General features: G+C 41.4%; 1 protein-coding gene across 5 annotated transcripts in view; it reads left to right on the forward strand.

The window, feature by feature from the left end:
* The window catches only part of LOC124213324 (protein bric-a-brac 1), a 182,250-nt gene that overhangs the window by 32,516 nt on the left and 128,588 nt on the right, over positions 1-21,146 (forward strand). For 4 of the 5 annotated variants that reach the window (XM_046614540.1, XM_046614542.1, XM_046614541.1 and 1 more), the window contains exon 1: positions 18,520-20,597. In XM_046614540.1, the coding sequence (XP_046470496.1) occupies positions 19,476-20,597 (1,122 nt within the window). In that variant the 5' untranslated portion in view covers positions 18,520-19,475. Of the gene's footprint in view, positions 1-7,587; positions 7,714-18,519; positions 20,598-21,146 lie in introns of those variants that run through there. The other variant, XM_069133228.1, reaches the window with a different exon arrangement.

Consider the following 21,146-nt stretch of genomic DNA (forward strand, 5'->3'; position numbering starts at 1 on the left):
AGCGTTTCTACTCGGTGTGCGCAACGCGCGCGCGTTCGTTCTGTTCGCGAGCTTCCCGCGCCCAGGGGGCGGTCATAAATTCGTAAAGTTAATAAATATCTAATGGATGCTGCTTTGTAGCTGCTCGACCGTATACCTATACATGTATTATATATATATATATAATATATGTATACATATATATTTATACGTGTGCATTTATGTGTACATACAGTATAGTTCATGTAATAGTATAGGCTTTACTTTGCGATGCACGGCAGAGGATGAGGTGTAGGAGGAGAAGCAAGACGAGGGGAGGGGGAGGCTTGGCAACCAACCTATATATACATACATATATATATACATACATACATACATACATATATATATATATATATATATATATATATATATATATATATATATATATATATATATATATATGTATATATATATGTATATGTATATGTACCTATACCTACTCTCTCTTGGCCGTTCGATTTCCTGAAAATTTAACGAATGATATTTTAGTTAGACGCGCCTTGCGTCCTACAACCTCCCCTACAGCCACATGCTTGGATAATAATTTTCCAAGTATAGATATTTGTCATTCCTGATGTATGTCGACGTAGGTAAGAAAGACAATGTTGTATAACTAATGTTATAAATAATAATAATATAAAGAAATCGAGTCAATTAATTTGCTACGATATCCTGGACCGAATTTAGGACCCAAATCGTATGTCGTATGACACCAACATCCCAACGATTCCATTGTGTGAATTATTAGAAGAGTAAGAATTTAATTGATACAGAAAATAAAATTAAATAGTCATTTTTCATACAATTGAAGTAGTTATTCATGTTTCTCGCGCTTGTTGGCAACTAAAAATTATGAAAATAATGTCGGTCGTGAAACGTCATCTTTTTTCTCCCAGCCGGCGATGCGCGAGTGACCAGACCAAATAAAATCAGAAAAGGAAGGCAAAACTGGTGGTTTTTATTACAGTCTTGTGTAGCAGAACTGGAATCGCGGCTAAACCAGTCGGACCACAAACAATAATTAAATCGAGTTGGTCGGGGAGGAGAGGAGCGGAGAGTATAGAAGAGGAGAGGAGAGAGTAGGTGCAAGCCTGTGCTCCGCGATCCATAAAAATGTCGGAGGTTTTGAGCGACGGGCGGAAGCCGGTAGATGGACAAGGCCAATTGTTTATATTACCCCAACTAACAATGGAAAATTCAACTAATATCACGTAGGTAGGATAGGTAGGTAGGTAGGTAGGTATAATGTCGTTTATACATATTACATATACCAACCTACCTACGTATCCTAGTTATACCTCTATATTGTACTATCGACGCACGTGTGTTACATATTATAATATACGTGGGGATACGTATGTTTGAGGATAGGTTATGTGTAAGGTACCTATAATATGCGAGGAGAAACAGGCATCACTATACACATGACGATATAGTACCTTGTACAGCAGGTCTGCGTTATTTTCAAGAATTCAAGCGTATCGTTTGATATGCTAATGTCGGTATTTTTTCATTTCCGCTCGCCTGATCTCGCGGTGCTGCTGCTGCTGCTGCTGGTGCTGCTGATGATGTATGTAGGTCTATGCACAATTGGCTGCCACGACAGAGAACCAGAGAGAGCTTTACAGAGGCGGAGAAAGAGAGGGAGGGAGGAAAGCCAAAGAGGGGCAGGGGGCAAAACAGAGTGCAAAGGTCCGATAGGTGTACGATGTACCTGCACACAGCTCGCATGGCACCCACGTTGCGGTATACGCTAATCATTAACTCTCGACTACCACACTACAATAATCCAACCACTGTTTCCATATCATTGACTTCCAGTCGCGCGCGGGAAATTAATGCAGGGGTTGCCGGTTCGCTCTGCACGGATTCTGATCCTCCTTATTTCATCGTCCCGATGCTGAAACTTTTCTAGAGACCACGTATAAGAGACCAAATTAACCGGAGTCGTGACCATTCGGCTATCTGGTCTATCCCAAGGTTCGTAGATAGTCGAACGGATAAGGGACGAGGTCTGTGCATGAGGAATTTTTCGTAGGAACAAAAATGGCGATTGCATTTTCGCACTGTAGTATAAAAACTACACACCATACGCAAATTTGAAAAAGAAAACAAAAATGGGAACCATGCGAGGACCTTGAAGAGACCAAGTCAACTACTATCCGTGACACGCGTTCGTCGTGATTTCCGTGGGTGGTTGGCACTGGGCGAGCATCGGCATCCGGTGGAAGCGTATTCATATATATCGTTCGAAAATTGGTCGATTTTATTTGAAAACCGTTGGTGGTTCCGTCCGCGCCGCGGTGGTGATTCGGTAGTAAACGCGTTACGCTGACGATGATCATAATTCGGTACCCTGGACGCCTACTCTGCCGGTGTGGACAGTGAGCAGCCATCTGTAACTGTGCACGTTGTGTGTTTATACATACCTGTATATGTACACGGGGATGGGATGAAATGGAATGGGATACATGCGTGTCTCTGTAATCTGTAGGGTATAATGTGTATGGATGTATTATGCATACACGTTCAGGTTATGGTCCTGGACACGCATATAATATGCGGTCGTTTTGCCGTCTGCTATGTAGTATACCTACCTACCTACCTACCTACCTCCGCACCCTTCAAACATCGGCCCGAGCTAACGACGTTTTCCACTCCCGTTATCAAATATTCGAAATCATTCGACAGGATTGTGCATTTTGATTCGATACTAGATTACCTTGCTGCGTTGTCGAGCATCGCTCTATTCCACACGTTCCACAATCAATGTCTACGTGAAACGCAACTCAAAGTGTAACCGAGTAGCCTCAGTGACTGGTCATTCTTTGTATGCATCACCGGCAGAGCGGATAGTCGTCGTGGACCGTAAATCACTTCTCAGATTTGAATTAAAGTGACTTGACACCCTTGGTGTGAGTGAAGGAGTGGGACGCCGTTAAAGTTCCAAATTATTTGGTGGCGAAACTTGAAATAGGGAAATCAAACTTTGAAGAAACAACAAAGTTTCGAATGGTTGGAAAACCGACGGATCAAAGTTCCGGTATGCAAGATTGCGAAAATTCAAGTTACGATAGAACAAAGTTTCGAAAAGTAAGGTTTCGATGGAGTGAAATTTCGAAAGTTAAAATATAATCAGGCCGCGTAGTTTACTGGGCGAGTGGGTGTAAAAAATCAGAAACACCGAAAACCCGAACGTAAAAATATCGATAATCCAAAACAAAGAAAGATCAAAGCGGTGAAATTTCACCAAACCCAAAATTCACGGAACTGAAAATCACCGAACATTCGGATCTTTGAATTTTCTCACCTTCACACTTTCGGAACTTTAACTCGTCGGAGTCACGCCGTTTCGGCATTTTGTCCATTCGGAAGTTTGAACGTTGGATTTCGGACCATTCGAATCTTTGGTGTTTTGTCAAAGTTCGATAACTCTACTTTAGGTTTCGCCACAAATAAAATCGCAATTTCAACCCCGCCCCGCAGAAGGAACCTAAACAGTGGCGGTAACTTTCGCACAGTTGGCTTCCGTTAATTCAATCAATTATATAACATACGCACACATCAACGGATTTCCGTCTCGTTTTTCGATCCTAGGCGTGCATGCATCGCTCCCTCTGCGGTGATAGGGAAAGTGGGAAAGTGCGAGTTTCGTCCTGCGGGTGGCGGTATACACCTACGCGAGGGGTCCAGTTTGGTTTAAATTCTCTTCTGTCACCGCAAACATGCATAATGCAGCCGAGCCGCGCGTGTAAACTCAGCTGTATCGACACGCAGCAACACCGGCAACACCAGCATCAGCAGCAGCAGCTTCGGCAGCAACAGCACCGCGGTGTCGACCGCTAAATACAAAAATCCCCAACCACCTGTACGCGCTCCGGGAACGACGTGTGTTCCCCCAAGTTAATTACGGCATAATTGCGGTCGACATTTTGCCGTTTCGCGGCCGAAAGCCATTTCTCTCTGTGCCTGTCCTACGCGCTTTCCATCTACACGTACGAATTCTTTCGATCTTTTACGCGAGCCTTGTTATACCGCGGTACAAACCGAAACCACAATCATCGGCACTGACATTCTCCGATCGGAATTCGTGATCGGTAGATTTTTGTAAATACAATTTGTCGTATTGTTTTAATTCTGGTTTCATACTCTCAACGTTTTGTGGAAAATTACATCGGTCAACACGAATTTTCAGTTTCGGTTCGAGATGTGAAAATTTCGATTACATCTACGTAGGTAAATAACAAATGAAGAAACAGTTTTATTAGATGAAGTTTGTTTTTGTAGAAACCAGAACGATGTTTAGGATCTTAAGAAGAATTACATATTTTCACAAACATTTATTGTAAATAACGACTGAGCAAACTTCAGTTTCGTACTTAAATCACGTTCACTCAAAAATAATAATTAATAATAAATTAGAAACGTAAAAAAGTTGATAAACAAAGTTTAAAAATGAATATTTTTCGTACTTCTCGTATCAAACCTCAAACGTAATCCTCCCATCATTTTCTCATCGTACCGTCCTTGATAACTTTAATAACGATAAAGTCCATCACATCTTTGTGAAATCGCTTTTTTTCCGAACAGGCACCCATATTAGCTATCAACCAGAAACTCGTCTCGACAAACTTGACAAGTAACAAATAAAGGTCTTACTTATTATTCGATGTATAGAATCTAAATTTATTTATCTCAATAGAAACTCGAATTATTTTTTTTTTTTCCTCGACTTGTGTCATCGAGTGGCCAGAATTCGAGTATCGTTCGGTTATATTTCTCTTTCAAAGATATGTGGATAGGTCTCGATTTTGGAATTCAGTAGATGTCTTCTCCTAATCTATCTTTCTTTATTCTTCTTTCCATGCCTATCGATGTTGAGAGTCCCGACGGTGGTGGTAGTGATGGTGGTACGATATTGACCAAAGATGGAAATATACTGTAATTAAACAGCGTAATTACGAGTACATCTCCCCTCACAGTCCAGCCTACTTCCTCTCTTGACGTCCGCGTTTCTATTGTCATCAGCAATCGAATTTACAACGAATTACAGCGCGCCACAACTGTCGAAAAAGTGACACTTTACTCGCAAGAATAGTAATTCATTAGAGTGTCTAGCGTCAAAGACATATAAAATTTCCTGACATTTTTCGATTTGTCAGACAACAGTAGACACTCTCCACGACTCAGTTAAACCTAACGTTACTAACAAACTTACTTGTTTCACACAAATTAGTTAAAAATTAGACATCAGTTGTCTCCGTCGTAAGTTAAAGTAGTCCAATTTTTCCTTCAGTTCAATATTGCTGAAAAATTCAATTACCGAACACAACCAGCAAACACTCCAATTTTGCGAAACTAATGGAAGATCAGGATCAGTCATTCTTCCGAATCTTAAATGATAGAAACATCGATCTAAGAGTATCGACTGTCTCTAGTACTTGTTTATATTTTTCATAAACTTCACACAGCGCTCAACATCGATAATTTATCAATATTCAACATCCTCACAGAAAAAACCCTCAACTAATGCTAAATTCCGATAGGAAAAAAATTGAGCGTACGAATTCACCCTCAATTTGAGGGTTTTTTCTGTGAGGGCAGTGAGGAAGAGAATGAAAAAAAAAAACCCCAAATATCTCCCGCTTTTTTCACACCCATGCAAATTCCCGTTCTTCCGGATTTCCTCGACATTCTGCCGGCACGCTGATTATCAGTCGAAGGACACCAAATGCGAGCATGCATTCGATTCCTCGAGGCCTGACCCCTGCAGCGGTGGCCGAACGCCTGCGCATCGACACCCACCCTCCACGTCGACGTCGAATAATGCATTAATATATATATATATATATATATGTATAATATATATATATATGCACACACCGGTGTATGGAACACAATTAAGTAAATGAGCACAGGTTGTGTGTGCGCGATATAGATAGGCCCTATTATGCGTATTGATCTCTGCTTCTGCCGGTGCTGCTGCGCGACTCCGGTTACAACCTGCCTCCTCCTCCTGCCTGTTCTCCACACCGCCTTCTCTATTGCTCCCGATCCTACGACGCCCGGTCGGTCACTCACTCACCACCAACACCACCACCACCTCCACCCTCGTGTTCCGGCGAACTCCTGCATTGTTCTCCTACGTCTAGTTATCCTCCTGTTCCCTCCTAGTTTCGCTGTCTAATGCGTTCGCGTTATAATACCCCGCAAACTAGGCACCGAGCGTTTTGATATACGTTGAATTAACGGTCTATCTGTGTGAATATCAGAGAAATTATACCTATGGTAAAGGAAAACTGTTAACTGTTGAAAAGAAGAGCGGAACTTTGTGTTTTCGCCTACTTGCTGGTCGTATTCTTTTTTTTTTTTTTTTTTTTTGCTATTTTTGCTCGTACGCGTAGGAAAAAAGTGGAAAACTCAGGGAATTTCGAAAACAAAACTGACATTTTTATTCTGTCGATGATATAAACTCGTTTTTGGACAATGTACTGTGTATATTACTTAATAATAATAATAACAACACTTTCTTTCGTTTTTTTCTTACGGAAAATCGCAGGCTGTTGTTTATAAACTGATAATCAGGCAGAAAGATACACACTAGATTATGTTGGAGGTATTGGCATTAACGTGTAAAAATAATTATATCAATCGCGGTGACATATTCCCGAAAGGTTAATGAAAAAATCTTACGTTCAGGCTGGAATACTTGAAAAAACCGTACGAACCCTGATTGTACCATTTGCGTAACGTTTAAATACACTGCATTGAAGACTACGAGTGAAACTATGAGTTGAAGATGGTTTTCTTATTCGTGGTGTGAATGTAGGGATGAAAAAGAAAATTGGAATCGATGCTAAACGCTTCTAGACCTTTCAGTCACACAAGCCACTATAATGGCACCCTTTTTTCCACCGTTTTTTGGTATTTTTTTTTCTTCTTATATTCCATATAAAATCCTGAATTTTTTTGCATTTTCAGGTTAAAAAAATACTCAAAGGCTGGAACGATTGGGATTTTTTGTGAATTCCTGATTGTTTACAATTGTTATAAATAAAGATATGAAAAAAAAAGTATTTTCACGAATGTAATTCGTTAGCGGAGAAATTTGATAATACGCGTATGCTAAATACGCTTGGAATTCATTGGTTGAAAAACAGAGATCTGAGAGTGACCATTAAATTTAGAAAATTCAATACATATAGGGGTAGTTTTCACCCTTCCTTTGCATGTATATAGATAGTATTGGGGGTTGCATCTATTCTCGGACTAAGATCGTATTGTCTCAAAATAAATTTTGACATAAATATCATTCAAGAACACCATCTAAAACATTATTTATAATTTACCCCATTTTCGCTTCATTTTAGGGGTTGTTTTTAGTTTTATAAAATTTTTGACGTCACATTCGCGTTCAGTCTCGAAAAATACATAGAAAACGTATAATTGCACTTTCGTGGCAAGAAAAATTGCGTTACTGAAAGGGTTAATCATCGGCGCTAATAAACAATTAATTCGAGCGACTGAAAAATGCGTTAGAATTTATGAATCGTTTGATTGTTACAGATTCGAACGGCTCAAGGTCGTTCCATCAATCGAAACCATTAAAGATGAGACGCGTAACGTGGCAGGGGCGAGATCCGGAACGAAAAAATCGCTGAGGATATTCGAACAGGACTCTTCGTAATGCCGGTAAGTATTTAATGATATTTATGTGCATATCGATCGCAGTACGGAAGCACGTGACGTCTCAAATTGTGAAAGAAGAACGTGACATTTCGACCGAGGTCAAGGCTTTCATCGATACGGCACTGGAAGCATTTTTTTCCAATAGACACAATAATTGTTTCAATCATTTTCTCATTTACTTAGCCTTCGTAACGAGGATCCAGAAACTTTCACATAAAATCGAACAAACGAATATTCGTCAACTATAATATGATAATTGCATTGAATTTTTCAATTTATGAAATGAAAACACACATTATACACATTGCGGAATTGGAATGATATTTGTACAGAATCCTACATTGGTCTTACGGAATGGTCAGAAACTTTCACATATAATGGAACTCATTACGAAGGATAAATAAATGATAAAATGATTGAAACGATTGTTGAATCTGTTGGAAAAAAATGATTCGTATAATTCGTACAGAAAAAAATTCCAGTGCCGTATCAATGAAAAATTTGATCTCGGTCGAGACGTCACGTTCTTCTTTCACAATTTGATATGCGACGTTCTTCCATACCGGCGTCGATATCAGGATAACGAATCGCGCGTCTCGTAAGAGAGATACGATGACTGGACACCTTAAATTTCCCAACGCCACGCGGATGATCGTCGTGTTCCAGTTTTCTGGATGACCAGAATACAATGAGAGAAGCGTGAACAGAGAGATGGATAAAGGCTGGAGAATCGAGCAAGGCGACGAGCACCGTCACGTACCTTGTATTATTAATATAAACTTGGCGTGTCTAACGTAATAATTTATCCCAGGAGTCCCCTCCCTGCAGACGCCTAGTCGGACCATTCTCTACTATACACACCATTTAAATAGTTATGACCTAGTCGTCTGAATGACGGAGCGATTTCATCACCACGCATATTATATACATATATGTATACATACACTATTATACATATATATATATATATATATATATATACATACATGTATGTACGTATTAAGTATATAGTTACTCACTTACTTATAGAAACCGCTGCCTCCTTAATTTCTACGGATTAAATTCGCCCCGCCATTTTCGTAAATCGACTTATCCACCTACGCCGACTTTATTCTCAATTTTTTTGGTGCATTGGTATGCTTGAAAACGTATGATGCGCAGGTTAGGAAAACAGTTTTAAGTGACGTTGAAAAATCTTTCTTACAATTAGATGAATCAAATCGACATGCATCGACAGATTATTACAACATTTCTTAACCGAATACGATCAATTTTCAGTATAGCTACGGTTATAATATCGATGTCAGTCTTGTTAATTATTGCACGTTTATTAAATATTTCGTCAAATTTACAATTATTTTCTTACTGAAATCTTTTAAGAACAGTTAGTTTTTCGTAAGAATTACATATAATGATAGTGACTTAGAAATTTACCGTTGCGAAACTTTCAAACAGAACAGGCGATGGGTTTTAAATTGAGGAGTTGACAATCTTTTAGTAACTATATGAATTTCGGTTGAGGAATGGTCGTATCCTTGTCAATTATCACCAACACATTCTCAAGGAATTGCCGTTTGGATAACGAGAAGCACGATGTGGGACGCACGAGTCGGGCTTCTTTATGCGACTCGTATCCTCAAATTTCCACATCGTTGATATATACAATTGTATGGAAGGATTTCTGGTGTGATTTTTCAAATGCCTATTTACAGCAGAGTTCTTGCCTCGTTTCGCTTCACCCGCGACAGGTGATCCAAATGTCTGTAACGGTAAAAGTATGTTTGAAATATGTTTCATTTCGTTGCTCCGCTGTACGTAATCATCATAATCGTGCAGACAAACGGACAAATACATGTAGAAAACGATTCTCGACCTTCTTATTGTATAGTGATATTGTTTTTTTTTTTTTTTTGCGGTTTCGTAGGTCAATCAAGAACTAGAGTCTCATTTTTATGCCTTGACTTGCCTTACTTTCGAAGATCGTTTCACCCCCTTGAAATGTTTAATGGCGGATGAAAAAAAAATACGTGTCGCTTAGTTTTCAGTCTACTATAACATGTTACAAAAGAAATCGAATCTGAGATATCGATCTGGGATACTTTCCTTGTTGGATGACGGGTGGAATGACGATGCCGTTTAACAGACGCCATGTTTTTAGTTGTTAGTCTTAGTCTACACGAGGTTCCGTTACCGTTCTTCTTCCTTGATACTTCTCTTTATCTACGACACCACGTTTTCAGTGCGTGTAACGGTTTTCGAAATTGCCGAAAAACTCGTTGATTTGTACACGCTAACATGTTACCGAAATACCCAGATAAGCGAATACCAGAAGCTTTTTTTACTCCGGTAAGAATGTTGCGAAGTAAATTTAATCCCTTCTTTGGTTGTCGATTGCATATCGACGGTAACGGTAAACCTAACCTAACTCTTTCACCACTGACTGCGTTACGATTCGGTTATTTCACTCGTTGATTCACGTATGCTCAATGTAAGCATGATACGTTAGTTGTTTAAATTTCTTCTTTTCCCTTCTTTTTTTTTCTTTGACGTTTGTATTAGTTGTTTATTCGAGCCCCCCTCCCCTTCTAAAGCGGGCGTAAAAATGAGACTACGGTTCTTGATTGACATACGACAGCGAAAAAAACATCACCGAACAAACATACGGTCGGTACAACGTATAAACTGGCGAAAATATGCGTCAGGGGTACGCGGTGTGCGACGAAATTTAATCATAAGCATTGCACCAAGCGAACCATGTCTCTGATAGTAATGACCAGCCTCGGGGCGGCGTCTAGAGGGAGTCGAGGGTGTGCAGGGTTCTCTCTCTACAAGGTTGTGTAGTTTCGGGGCTGGGGGAATATTGGCCAACTAATTACCTAATCAGTCATTATCTAACACAGGCTTGCGGTGGGTGGGTGCGGAGGTGAATAGGGGCTTTGGGGGGGGGGGGGGGGGGGTGAATAGATGGAGGAGGGCGTTGCGCCCAGAGGCCAGCTATGCTCTCTCACATTGTGCGGATAGCCAGCCGGCGATTCTGCACCGGAATCACGTTCCGCGAACCAAGCGCAAAGCTCGGCGCAACCCGGCTGCTGCTGCCCGCTACATTACCGATCGGCTATGTCGAGCGGCGTAATGCATTTTCTTCACCGATCGCCGAGGGACTCGTTGCGTCTACCGTGCTTCGCACACCCCCTGCATCACCCTGTGCACCGTGTGCATATATACATTGCCCTCCGCGTAACGTCCTCCATCCGTATTTCATTCCAACCTCATCCTCCTCCTCCTCGTCCTCCTCCTCTCGACGATATTCCTCCCCGTATATTGTGTACAATTTACATCGATAAATCGAAAATACTCAACTGAGATTCCGGTTGTCGGACGGTTGCGATGTCGATGCGTACGCACACATGGAGGGAAATTTTTAGTTCCGGTTAGAGGTCAGTCCTTGAATGTTTTCATTTTTTACCGCAATCGAAAAATATAGTTCTAGGTAGAAAATGAAAATTAGATTTCTAGCTGTTACAGGAAAGTCTAGTATCCGTTACTATTCTTTCTCATTACGATCACTGTTGCTATGTTTTCTTGCAGCTGTTGCGAAAGTTTAATGCTGGTGCAACGTAAATTGACGATAAAGCCTTGTTCAACTAAAAAAGTAGAGTAAACCGAAGAAACTGATTTTGCGTTGCGATTACCAAAAAAGGATCGACGATAGCGCAAAATCGTTACGCGTACCTCGTTTTTCGTAAATACAACAATATTCAAACAGTTTTTTTTTTAACGATACCTGTTTTACTGAATTTTTTTAGTTACTGTAACATAAATGACATTTTTCTCAGTGTACGTACGTAGGTACCCGAAGCATCGTCATCGCATGACTTACTGGTCTCGTCTTTAGTTTCAAAGGTATCAAAAACCGATGCGATTCCGATCTTAAACTATCGGCTCCAATTGCAATTATGATCTGATTATTGAATTTTTGACTTCCTGCTTATCATTTTACACCGGTAACGAGTCACTTCTTCTCTCTGCAGTTTAATTATAAAAATTAGGGGTAGGTACAGGTCGAAAAGTCTATCAGTTAGCGATCGATGGATACTGAAAGGCTTCTTCCTTGACGAGGCTGAAGTTAGTAACGTTAACGTAACAAAACATTGGAGGAAAAATTACTATGTACTTTGCAAGTTTATAGCGACTTTGAAGACTTGGACAAGTTTTGCAAAATATGAATATACGTTCTGCCTTATTACGATTTACTGAATTTCAAACGTTCCTGCAATTGTGAAATAACGACTTTTCGTTGCCAATTTCAGCCTCATATTTCTTGACGATTGTTCGAATACTCTGGGGTCTTCTGGATTTTTGACTCGTGAGCAACGTTTTCTTCCCTACTTCTTTCCGCGCTGTGCATCGTCATCATGTTTGACACCAAGGCCGGTTGGTTGGTTGGTTGGTTGGTTGGTTGGTCGGTTGGTCGGTTGGTTGGTTGTTTTGCCCGAAGCGTGTTTCCGCCGCAGCAGTGACTGTGTAGAGACACACGAGGGTCGGCGTTGAGGTGCGATAGCTTTGCTCCTCTCGGTTCGGATGGGGTGGTTGGTTTCGAATCTATCGAACAAAACCACGCTAGAGCGCCCAGCTCTGATTACAGTTAGTGTACAGTCTGGTGGTGGCAACGATGATCGGCCATCCAGGTGCTCGGCTATTACCAAGGATCCAAAATCAATCGCGATCATGATGATAATAATAATGACGAGAATGGGAAGAATACTGTATTTGCAGGAGAAAATAATCAGAATGTTGTTTTTGAAAGGACCCCGCAAAGTCCGCATGGAAATTGACTCCCGATCGAATTGGCTGGATTTTCAGTATGTAGTATAGTACGTGTCCTACCGACCCGCAAAGTATTCATGGACACAAGTCCCAAAATCACTAGTTTCCAAGATACAGGCTTCGGAAGGGGGGTGGATGGATTTTTTGATATCCGTGGATTATGCGATTCGTACGAATTGCAAAGCTTCAAGGGGGGCTTGAAATCAAATATATCGCTTGAAAACTGCACAGTCGATTCGCAGAGAGTCCGCATACGCGTGAAAAACAGGACAAGTCGATTGTTGCAAGAATCGAAGCGTCTCTTTCTTCAGGCGAAATCCGACGTTGCGTTTCCTTCCGGTAAACCAGCGAGTTCATGGATGGAATCAATCACAGCTTTCTGCCTATCTTTGAGAATCGTCCGTGCAGTATTTTGAGTGTCTTGTTTGATTTCAAGTCCCATTGAAGCTTTGCAATTCATGAAAATCAGAAAATCCACAGATATCAAAAAATCTGGACACCTTTTTTCCGAAGCCTGTACCTATCTCCGAAACTACTGAATTTTGGGAGTTGCGTCGATGAGAACTTTTGCTCGGTAGGATGTGTACTGCAATACATACCGAAAATCCAACCAATTCGACTAGGAGCCAATTTCCATAAGGATTCTAGGGGCTCCTTTGCAATCAATTTTACACCTCAATTTTTTATTTCCAAGCTTATCGTTATTGGTTCTCGATCATTTTTCCATCCAGTCAGTTATCTGACTCGACGATACACCGATTACCAATTTGGTGTCGATACCGTTCCGTATACAGCAATGTACAACATCCGTTATCCAACACATCAATAGCGCTGGTTAATTTAACCATACATGTACAGACAGTCCCATCGCATAGATTGACTCCGTCCTTGCTTTATTATCCGCACATATCTATACTATACTATCTCTACAACGCGTGTACGTACACAACGTAGATTACGTTAAGTAGGTGTACCCACATATTATGTATAATATCGTATAAGCTGCAGTCGTTCTTTTGTATGATTGACGTAATTCTTTCATTATTCACTTCGTACGTTACGTCACGTTACGTTATGTTGCTGGTGTGCTGCGGCGTGGTGTAAAATAATACACCTGCACCTATTCTCCCGCCTCAATACGTTCCGTCACTGCAGAGACTTTACGAGATTATTCATCCGTTTGTCGTAAATTATTGTGCAAAAAATTTCCGCTAACGAATCATCGTCGCTCGCGAGGAAGAAAAGCTTGTACAGATTTAAAGGAAGTTTAAATTTAAAGGAGTCACTGTTCCTCTTGTTCCTCTTATATATCACTGATCTCTTGAATAAGATCAGAAGACTGAAATTCGTCGCAAGGCGATCCCATTGATCCGACAATTCGCTTCGCGACGTCTTCAAAGCTCGTTCGTCTTGCCTCGGATGTTATCGCGCATCGCATCCATGTGGGCCGGAGGCTTGTGTCGGTGATTATATTAAATTGTGTTCGTGCGTTACCCACGCAACGTCTCTCTCGCAGAGCTTTACCCAGACGACGACGGGACCTGCAGCACTTCCGTCATGACGCGGCGTCGTCGTTCCCTTTGGCTGCTCAACTTGCTCAGCACGCGCCGCGTTGTTCCTTTACTGCATTATAGTATAGCCACTCGAGCAGCCTCTTTTATTATCGGAAAATCCGGGGAATTTCGAATTTGTTTTATTTTATCTCATTTATTTTCAGTTTTTTTACAAACCGTGTTCAAAGATTTTTTTAATTCCGTCTTTCTCTCTTTCTTTCTTTCATCATTTTCTTCCATCCCAAATAAAGATTTTTCGAATTTGGGATTTTTTGAAAAATAGAACCATACTACAGGCTCAATTCCATTTTCTCATGGTGAAAAAAAAATCATTGCGTCTAGATGTAGAATTTGTCAAAAAAATAACGCACATTTAAAGAAATGAAGGAAACGGAAACAAAAATACTCATCGAAACATTTCTCTCAGTGTTATAGTTTAAAGTGTACCGCGATCCAAAGTATTAAACTTTTAATAAAACCCCTTAAATCGAGTATGATTTTTTTTCAGTTTTTCGAAAAATGTTCATCTGGAGAATTCAACAAGGTGGAAAACAAAACTCCTCGTACGTTTTTGTCCCAGGGGTTATAGATTGTACATTATCGCTGACCAAACGTTCAAAAATTCAGATACGGAAACCTTGCGGGTCATCAATGATTTCTAACTTGCATAGAAGGAATTCGAAAAACGGTGTAAGCGAAAATTGATTTAGGATTTTTTAACGGATATGTTGTCGCCGAGCTAGAGCTCTGTAGGTTCTGTAAGAAAACGCCGCGTACAATACAGCAAACTTCATAGCCTACAAAGCTGTGAGGTATAAACTGTTTGCAGTCAAAGAATATTAGGTTCCGTAAAATTTACGATCGCATTTCTGTATTATAGGTATAACCTAGCTTTGCTCGCTTCGACTGACGTTGTAATCGTGTCGACTGCGAATTCAGGATTAAGAAAAAAAAAGGATTTGCGATTCATCCTCTTCTCCCTCCTTCTTCTTGTTATTCTTCTTCTTCTTCACTTTCCTGTAATGTTGTAGCTAAAAAAAAGTAGTCTTAGGCTACAAAAAAAAAAAAACGAAATTGAGATAAAAACCAAAAAGGGGTTGGTTAGTTTTTTTTTTTTTTTCCATATTCTTTGGAAGTGATTTTCAGAGATAATTTTTAGCTGCCTTTTACCGATTAATTGGAAGCACAGAAAGTTCCTCGTTAAAGAAAAAAAAAAAATTAATTCACATTGAAACGATATTTTTTCTTTATTACAATAATTGAAAAATTATTATTCAATCCTTACTAAACGATTTTACTGCTTAGATAGAATCGAGGCTTTTTCTTTTTTTTTTTTTTTTCTTCTGATAATTTACTTGAAAAGTTTTAAGGGAAAAACCAACGTTCGTTGGTTGCTTGTAAAAAATAAAAGTTTCGATAAAAAAAATGTAAAAAAGAATCTTACGATCAGGCACTGGTTTTTGATGCCTACAATAAACTGTATAAATTTCATTTAAATCCATCGAATGGTTTTTAAATTACATCGGTCATCGCAAATCACTTGTGAAACGGGTTAGAAACAAACAATACGACAATTGGTCTGCAATTCTTCAATTTTTGTAAAATAAAGTCAAAAAATTGTACAATAACTTGGTATTATTTGTTTTAAAAAATACGTTCCACTACCGTGCTAATAAAGAAAGAAAGAAAACGTCGTTTAAAATAGCCAATTTTTTTTTAACACCGCCGACCAGCCCTAAACCCTTAACGTGTTATACTCTTTTCGAGAGCCGATATGCAGCAGCGTACTGTTTCATCCTGGTATGAATTTTTTAATAACGAAGTTTCATCGCGCTAGTTCGACGCATAAGCTGGCGCCTGCAGTATTTCGAAGTGCAATATAACTGCAGTTGCCTCGAAATCGAGAAATCCCCGAAAATCCTGCATGACGTTCCGAATTTACTCGCTTACAAGCCAAAAGATCGTGTAATTAATTCTGTTCAAAGTGACAAGCATGACGAAGAATCTTCGGTGGATTGTTATTCCGTCCAACTCTCTCTCTCCTTCCTCTTATTTTCTATTCTCTCTTTTTTTTCTTTTTCTTTTTTCTTCTTTTTTTTTTGTTCATTTCTGTTCTCTTTTCTTCAACTTTTGCACAACCATCGAGACGATGGTCGACTGTCTCGATCCGGTTGTCTATCTATACTCACACCTATAATATCCACCCACGCGTGTAAACTCAACCCAAGCCAAGTGATATACGGTCGATCGTTATTATTATACATTCTTGACGTTTTTCCCGCGAATTTACAGACTGCAAATCACTCTTGAAAAACAACATCGTTCTTCTTTTCCTCTATTTCGTCGACCTTGTTCGTACGTGGGTACCTTTACACACATTTCCAACAACGATTCCGATGCTGCTGTTGCTGTTGCTGCCGTTGCTGCTGTTGCAACGGCGGTGAACTCCGTCTTCGTTGCAGAATAACAAATATACGTATAACTTATAAGCTTGAGCAGCGATATTCTGTGTATGTACCCACTTCCATACGATATATTTCCGATTATAGGTACAGAGGATTTATTTCACACACGTGTATTCACACTTGCGCACACCTACAATAGGTTATATTATACTTATTATAGCTCGGCTTGTGTTTTACAGCTCAAGAATTTAAGTGCAACGACGTTTTCTTGTTTATTCTCGTTATACATACAATACCTATATATCCTCGCTTTATGACCGTTGGCCTGTAATGACTAGCCGAGCAACGTATAGGTACCACCTTTATACTACAAGTTTCCATTACTTTCGTCATTTCGTTCGTTTCATGCAACGTCGCGCGGCACCAAATTCCTCCACCCTCTTCCGCGCCACTTAATATTCTCATTTTGTTGCGAACTAACTTGTTTTTCCCCATGATTTTGCGTCGAGTAAATTATATAAATAGTTGACTTTATCTTTATCCAGTGTACGGAATACGACAACAATCATCGTTCAACAATTGCCGATAACCCAAAGACTTCGCATTAAATTTCTGTTTTTTCAACTCTGCGTTTAATTCGTCATGAAGTTAATACAATCGTCAGGTTAGGTCGGATTTAATTTATTCACAAAATTTTTATTAAAACACATCGTAAAGCTGTAATAAACCTTTAGGCAATGTACAGAACTTGCACGCTCTTGCGGCATACAATACGCATATACACCAACTGCCTTCTACCCATGATGTATAAAACTATGTGATTCAAATATCCCGCCGTAGTTGCAACTTCGGATGAGCAATTCCTCGGGTAATTAACTGAATTCTTTTCCGTTTATTCGAAGTGTTAATCCCCTCTCTCAGCAGCTTCTGATTTCACTAATCCTGCCTCGTTGGAATATTAATCTATACAAGGGGGGTGTTTCACTAGAGGGATCACGGTGTCAATGTCATTCGAAATGATTTCCTAATCTCCGAAATCGCGATGAAATCAGAATAATATTAAAATGAAATTCTGCCTCAAGAATCATTGGTATTCGTGAGAAATCTTTTAGGTTATAACAGAAATCTCTTTGAAATCTTAAGAAGTCATAGAAAATCTTGGATATCGTTAGAAATCAAACTAGTCAAAGTAAAGTTTATAAATTGTAAATAATCATGTCGTACGTAATCATGTGAACATAAATCTTTCAAATGTATGAATTACACCGTTGATTTCCGTATTTCTAAATTACATGCACGTATTTTCGTCGAATCAGCATATTACAATCAGCAAAAATCAGTCGCGATAGATATTTGGTTCAACCCCTTCAGTCGCACATTTTTCACCTCGATATCTTCGCCTGAATTTTTTCTCCCTCGTGAATTTAAAATCCAAAATGGCGGATCCGTCGTCGCGGACGTAAAATCGAAAAGAAAAACAAAAAAAAAAAAAAAGCAACCACTTAAAACTCTACGATTCTGACCGAAACTTGTTACTCGGGGCTTTTTGGTGTTATCAAAAAGACAAACAAATATCATCCAAAGTTGTACAATAAACTCTGACAAGACTATAGGAAATCTGAATTTTTTTTTTTAGACGGTACACCGAGCACCCGACCATTGATTGAAAGGATTAAAAGAACGCGTATCGCGAGAGTTGATAAACCGTGTTCTCGTTCACGTTTTCCGATCGCGGGCCGGTAAACTTGCACGTAAGCAGGCAGCAGCGTCAAGCAACGCCGGCGAGAGGCCGTCAGGGGCGGTCTTTCGGAGGCGGGGCTTTGCCCTCCGTCCCTCCGCGGCAGCCTCCCTCCCTCCCTCTTTTGCTCCCCCCCTCGGTCCCTCTCTGAGAGAGCGGTGCGCGGGGCGGAGGGGGTCGGGTCGGGTCGGGTAGGGGGGGGGGGGGGGAGGACAGCCGCGCATCCACGCGCCCGCGAACCACGAGCGCCGCGCGCTTTTTACTCCCGGCTCAGTCGCGGCGCGCTCGTCGAACGGGGAGGACCGTATCAGTCGGTATCGTCGATCGTTGTTAACCTCCGCCGCACAGTCTCCCTCCTTCGCAATCGCGGTTTTATTAAACTTCTGCAGTCCCGCAGTAGGTTGTACGCCGCAAAACTGTAGGACAGTAAACGAGATTACGATAAAATTTCATACCGAAGTTATTGTACAAAGCGAAGTAACAAGACGTATCGGGGAAGGGGTTGAGAGACTCGCGTTAATCAGAAATCGTGATCGTTTTGCTTGCCGTTTGTATTATATATATATGTATATGTACGTATGTGTATATATATATATATATCGCGTTCGGTTTTCGTGTAACTTGAAGTATTCGTAAGGACGATATCATTTTCGGACAGTATAATATTCACTTTGTTATCATCATTGGCGAATTCGTGCTTGTGATTATTTATTAAAGTGAGAAACTTGGAATTTTTTTTTTTTTTCTTCTAACCCCAGTCGGGTCGAAGATACGATCACGGAAAATGAAAAATCTGCGAAGCATGTCGGAAACGGTGAATTCCGAATTGTGAAAAATTGCTACAAGAGTGACAGGGATCGTTGACGTTTGTAGAGATATATTTGTACGTATGCGTGGTAACTGGGTGACGTTATGTCGTTACAGTGTTGTTGAACGGACTGTCCGCGGTTGAGGGTGTCAACAGAGGGGGGAATACATCGGGGGTTAAACGGACTCGTCGTCGCCTATAGACGTGATTGAACCGTGTTACAGATGGGCGAGTCACCACCGCCGGCTTCGTCGTCGAATCGGAGGTGAAAGAGAGATACAGTGAGAGAAAGAGAGAGAGAGAAAGAGAGAGAGAGAGAGAGGGCGAGTATCTCGAACCGCAGCTGCCGCACCAAAGCTACAGAGTGCAACGAACGAGGATCAAGGACCGCCTCGGCCGAGGGGCGATAACATCCTCCTGAAATCGGTCGAAAGATGACGCAGCAGAGCGGCGCGGGGTCGCCGCAACAATTCTGTCTCAGATGGAACAACTATCAGACAAACTTGACGAACGTGTTCGATCAGCTGCTGCAGAGCGAGAGTTTCGTCGACGTCACGCTGGCCTGTGACGGTCACTCTGTCAAGGCTCACAAAATGGTACTATCGGCGTGCAGTCCGTACTTCCAGGCGCTCTTCTTCGACAACCCGTGCCAGCATCCGATCGTCATAATGAAGGACATAAAGTGGCCGGAGCTCAAGGCCGCCGTTGAGTTCATGTACAAGGGTGAGATAAACGTCTCTCAGGAGCAGATCGGCCCTCTGTTGAAGGTTGCCGAGAGCCTCAAGATACGGGGATTGGCGGACGTGAACAACGAGCAGGAACTCACCACCTCGAGACCGTCCAATGCTCAGGACGAACACTCGTCCGTATCATCGGGCCCAACCGCCTCTGGGACTAATTCGTCTTCAACGACCGTTCCTCTGCTTCCTGGTCTACCGAGGAAAAAACGACGCAGAGTATCGGTCGGCGAACGTTCTCCGGTTAATGGTAACAGCCCGGCGAGGGAGGCCGACGAGCATCTTCAGCACTCCGAACACCAGCATCATCATCTGGGCATCGCGGTCGCTGCCGCGGCAGCCGGCGACGGTCAGAATTCCGGATCCGGTGTTCATCCCTCGGCACCGAGGTCTCTCGGCTCACCGACAGCCCCGAGTATCTCCGTAACACCCCAGTTCAGCCTCCACGATCTTCCGGCCTCCCTAACCCTCCCAACGAGCGCTAATTTGCCCCTACCGACAAGCCAGGCATCCCATCCTGTCGCCCACCACGTGTCGGCTCACGTTACTTCCGGGTCCCATCCCCCCCTCAACGCTCAGATCGGATCTCAGCAGCTTTCGGTTCACCATCATCATCACCATCAACAGCAACAGCAGCAGCAACAACAGCAGCAGCAGCAGCAGCAACAGCAACAGCAACAACAGCAACAGCAACAGCAGCAGCAGCATCAGCAGCAGCAACAGCAGCATCATCAACAAACTGGACAGAACTCAGCTCCCGGTGCCGATGACCTCGAGATCAAACCTGGGATTGCCGAGATGATACGCGAGGAGGAAAGAGTGAGTTTTTACAAATTTTTGCAATACATTGTTTTCATCGTTCGATTTCCCGTTCGAAAGCGTCTACGATAAGACGGAGACTCACAGAAATCCATCGCTTCTTGGGGTCGAACATCGGGACTGGGATTTTCATTTGTTATTCATGAAGTCGAGAGGCTCGATATCTCGGACCTTGACTTGGACTACGAATCGGCCGATCGTACAGGAGGTCACGTGATTCACGTTAAACAGCGCGGGTTAAACGTTATCAGTCCAGAATATTCCCAACTTCCGGTGACGATCGTCGCGGAAATAGCTTTCTAAATTTCCGCCGGAGAGAAAACTACGCAACTAGTACTTGGAGTGAATAAAATCACTGTAAATGTTCACTCGGATTTGGAGTTGAGCAGTTTTTTTTACTATCGCTTGGTGATTTTTCATTCCAAGACATTAGGAGAGAGCGCGGTTCATTTGTGATTCCGTCATTCGGGAATCCAATCAACCGAAACGTGTTTGAACCTTTTCTATACGTGTACATGTGTACACTCACATGCAGTTGCTAACTTTTAT

This window comes from Neodiprion pinetum, chromosome 2, assembly GCF_021155775.2.
Source record: "Neodiprion pinetum isolate iyNeoPine1 chromosome 2, iyNeoPine1.2, whole genome shotgun sequence".
NCBI classification, from domain to species: domain Eukaryota; kingdom Metazoa; phylum Arthropoda; class Insecta; order Hymenoptera; family Diprionidae; genus Neodiprion; species Neodiprion pinetum.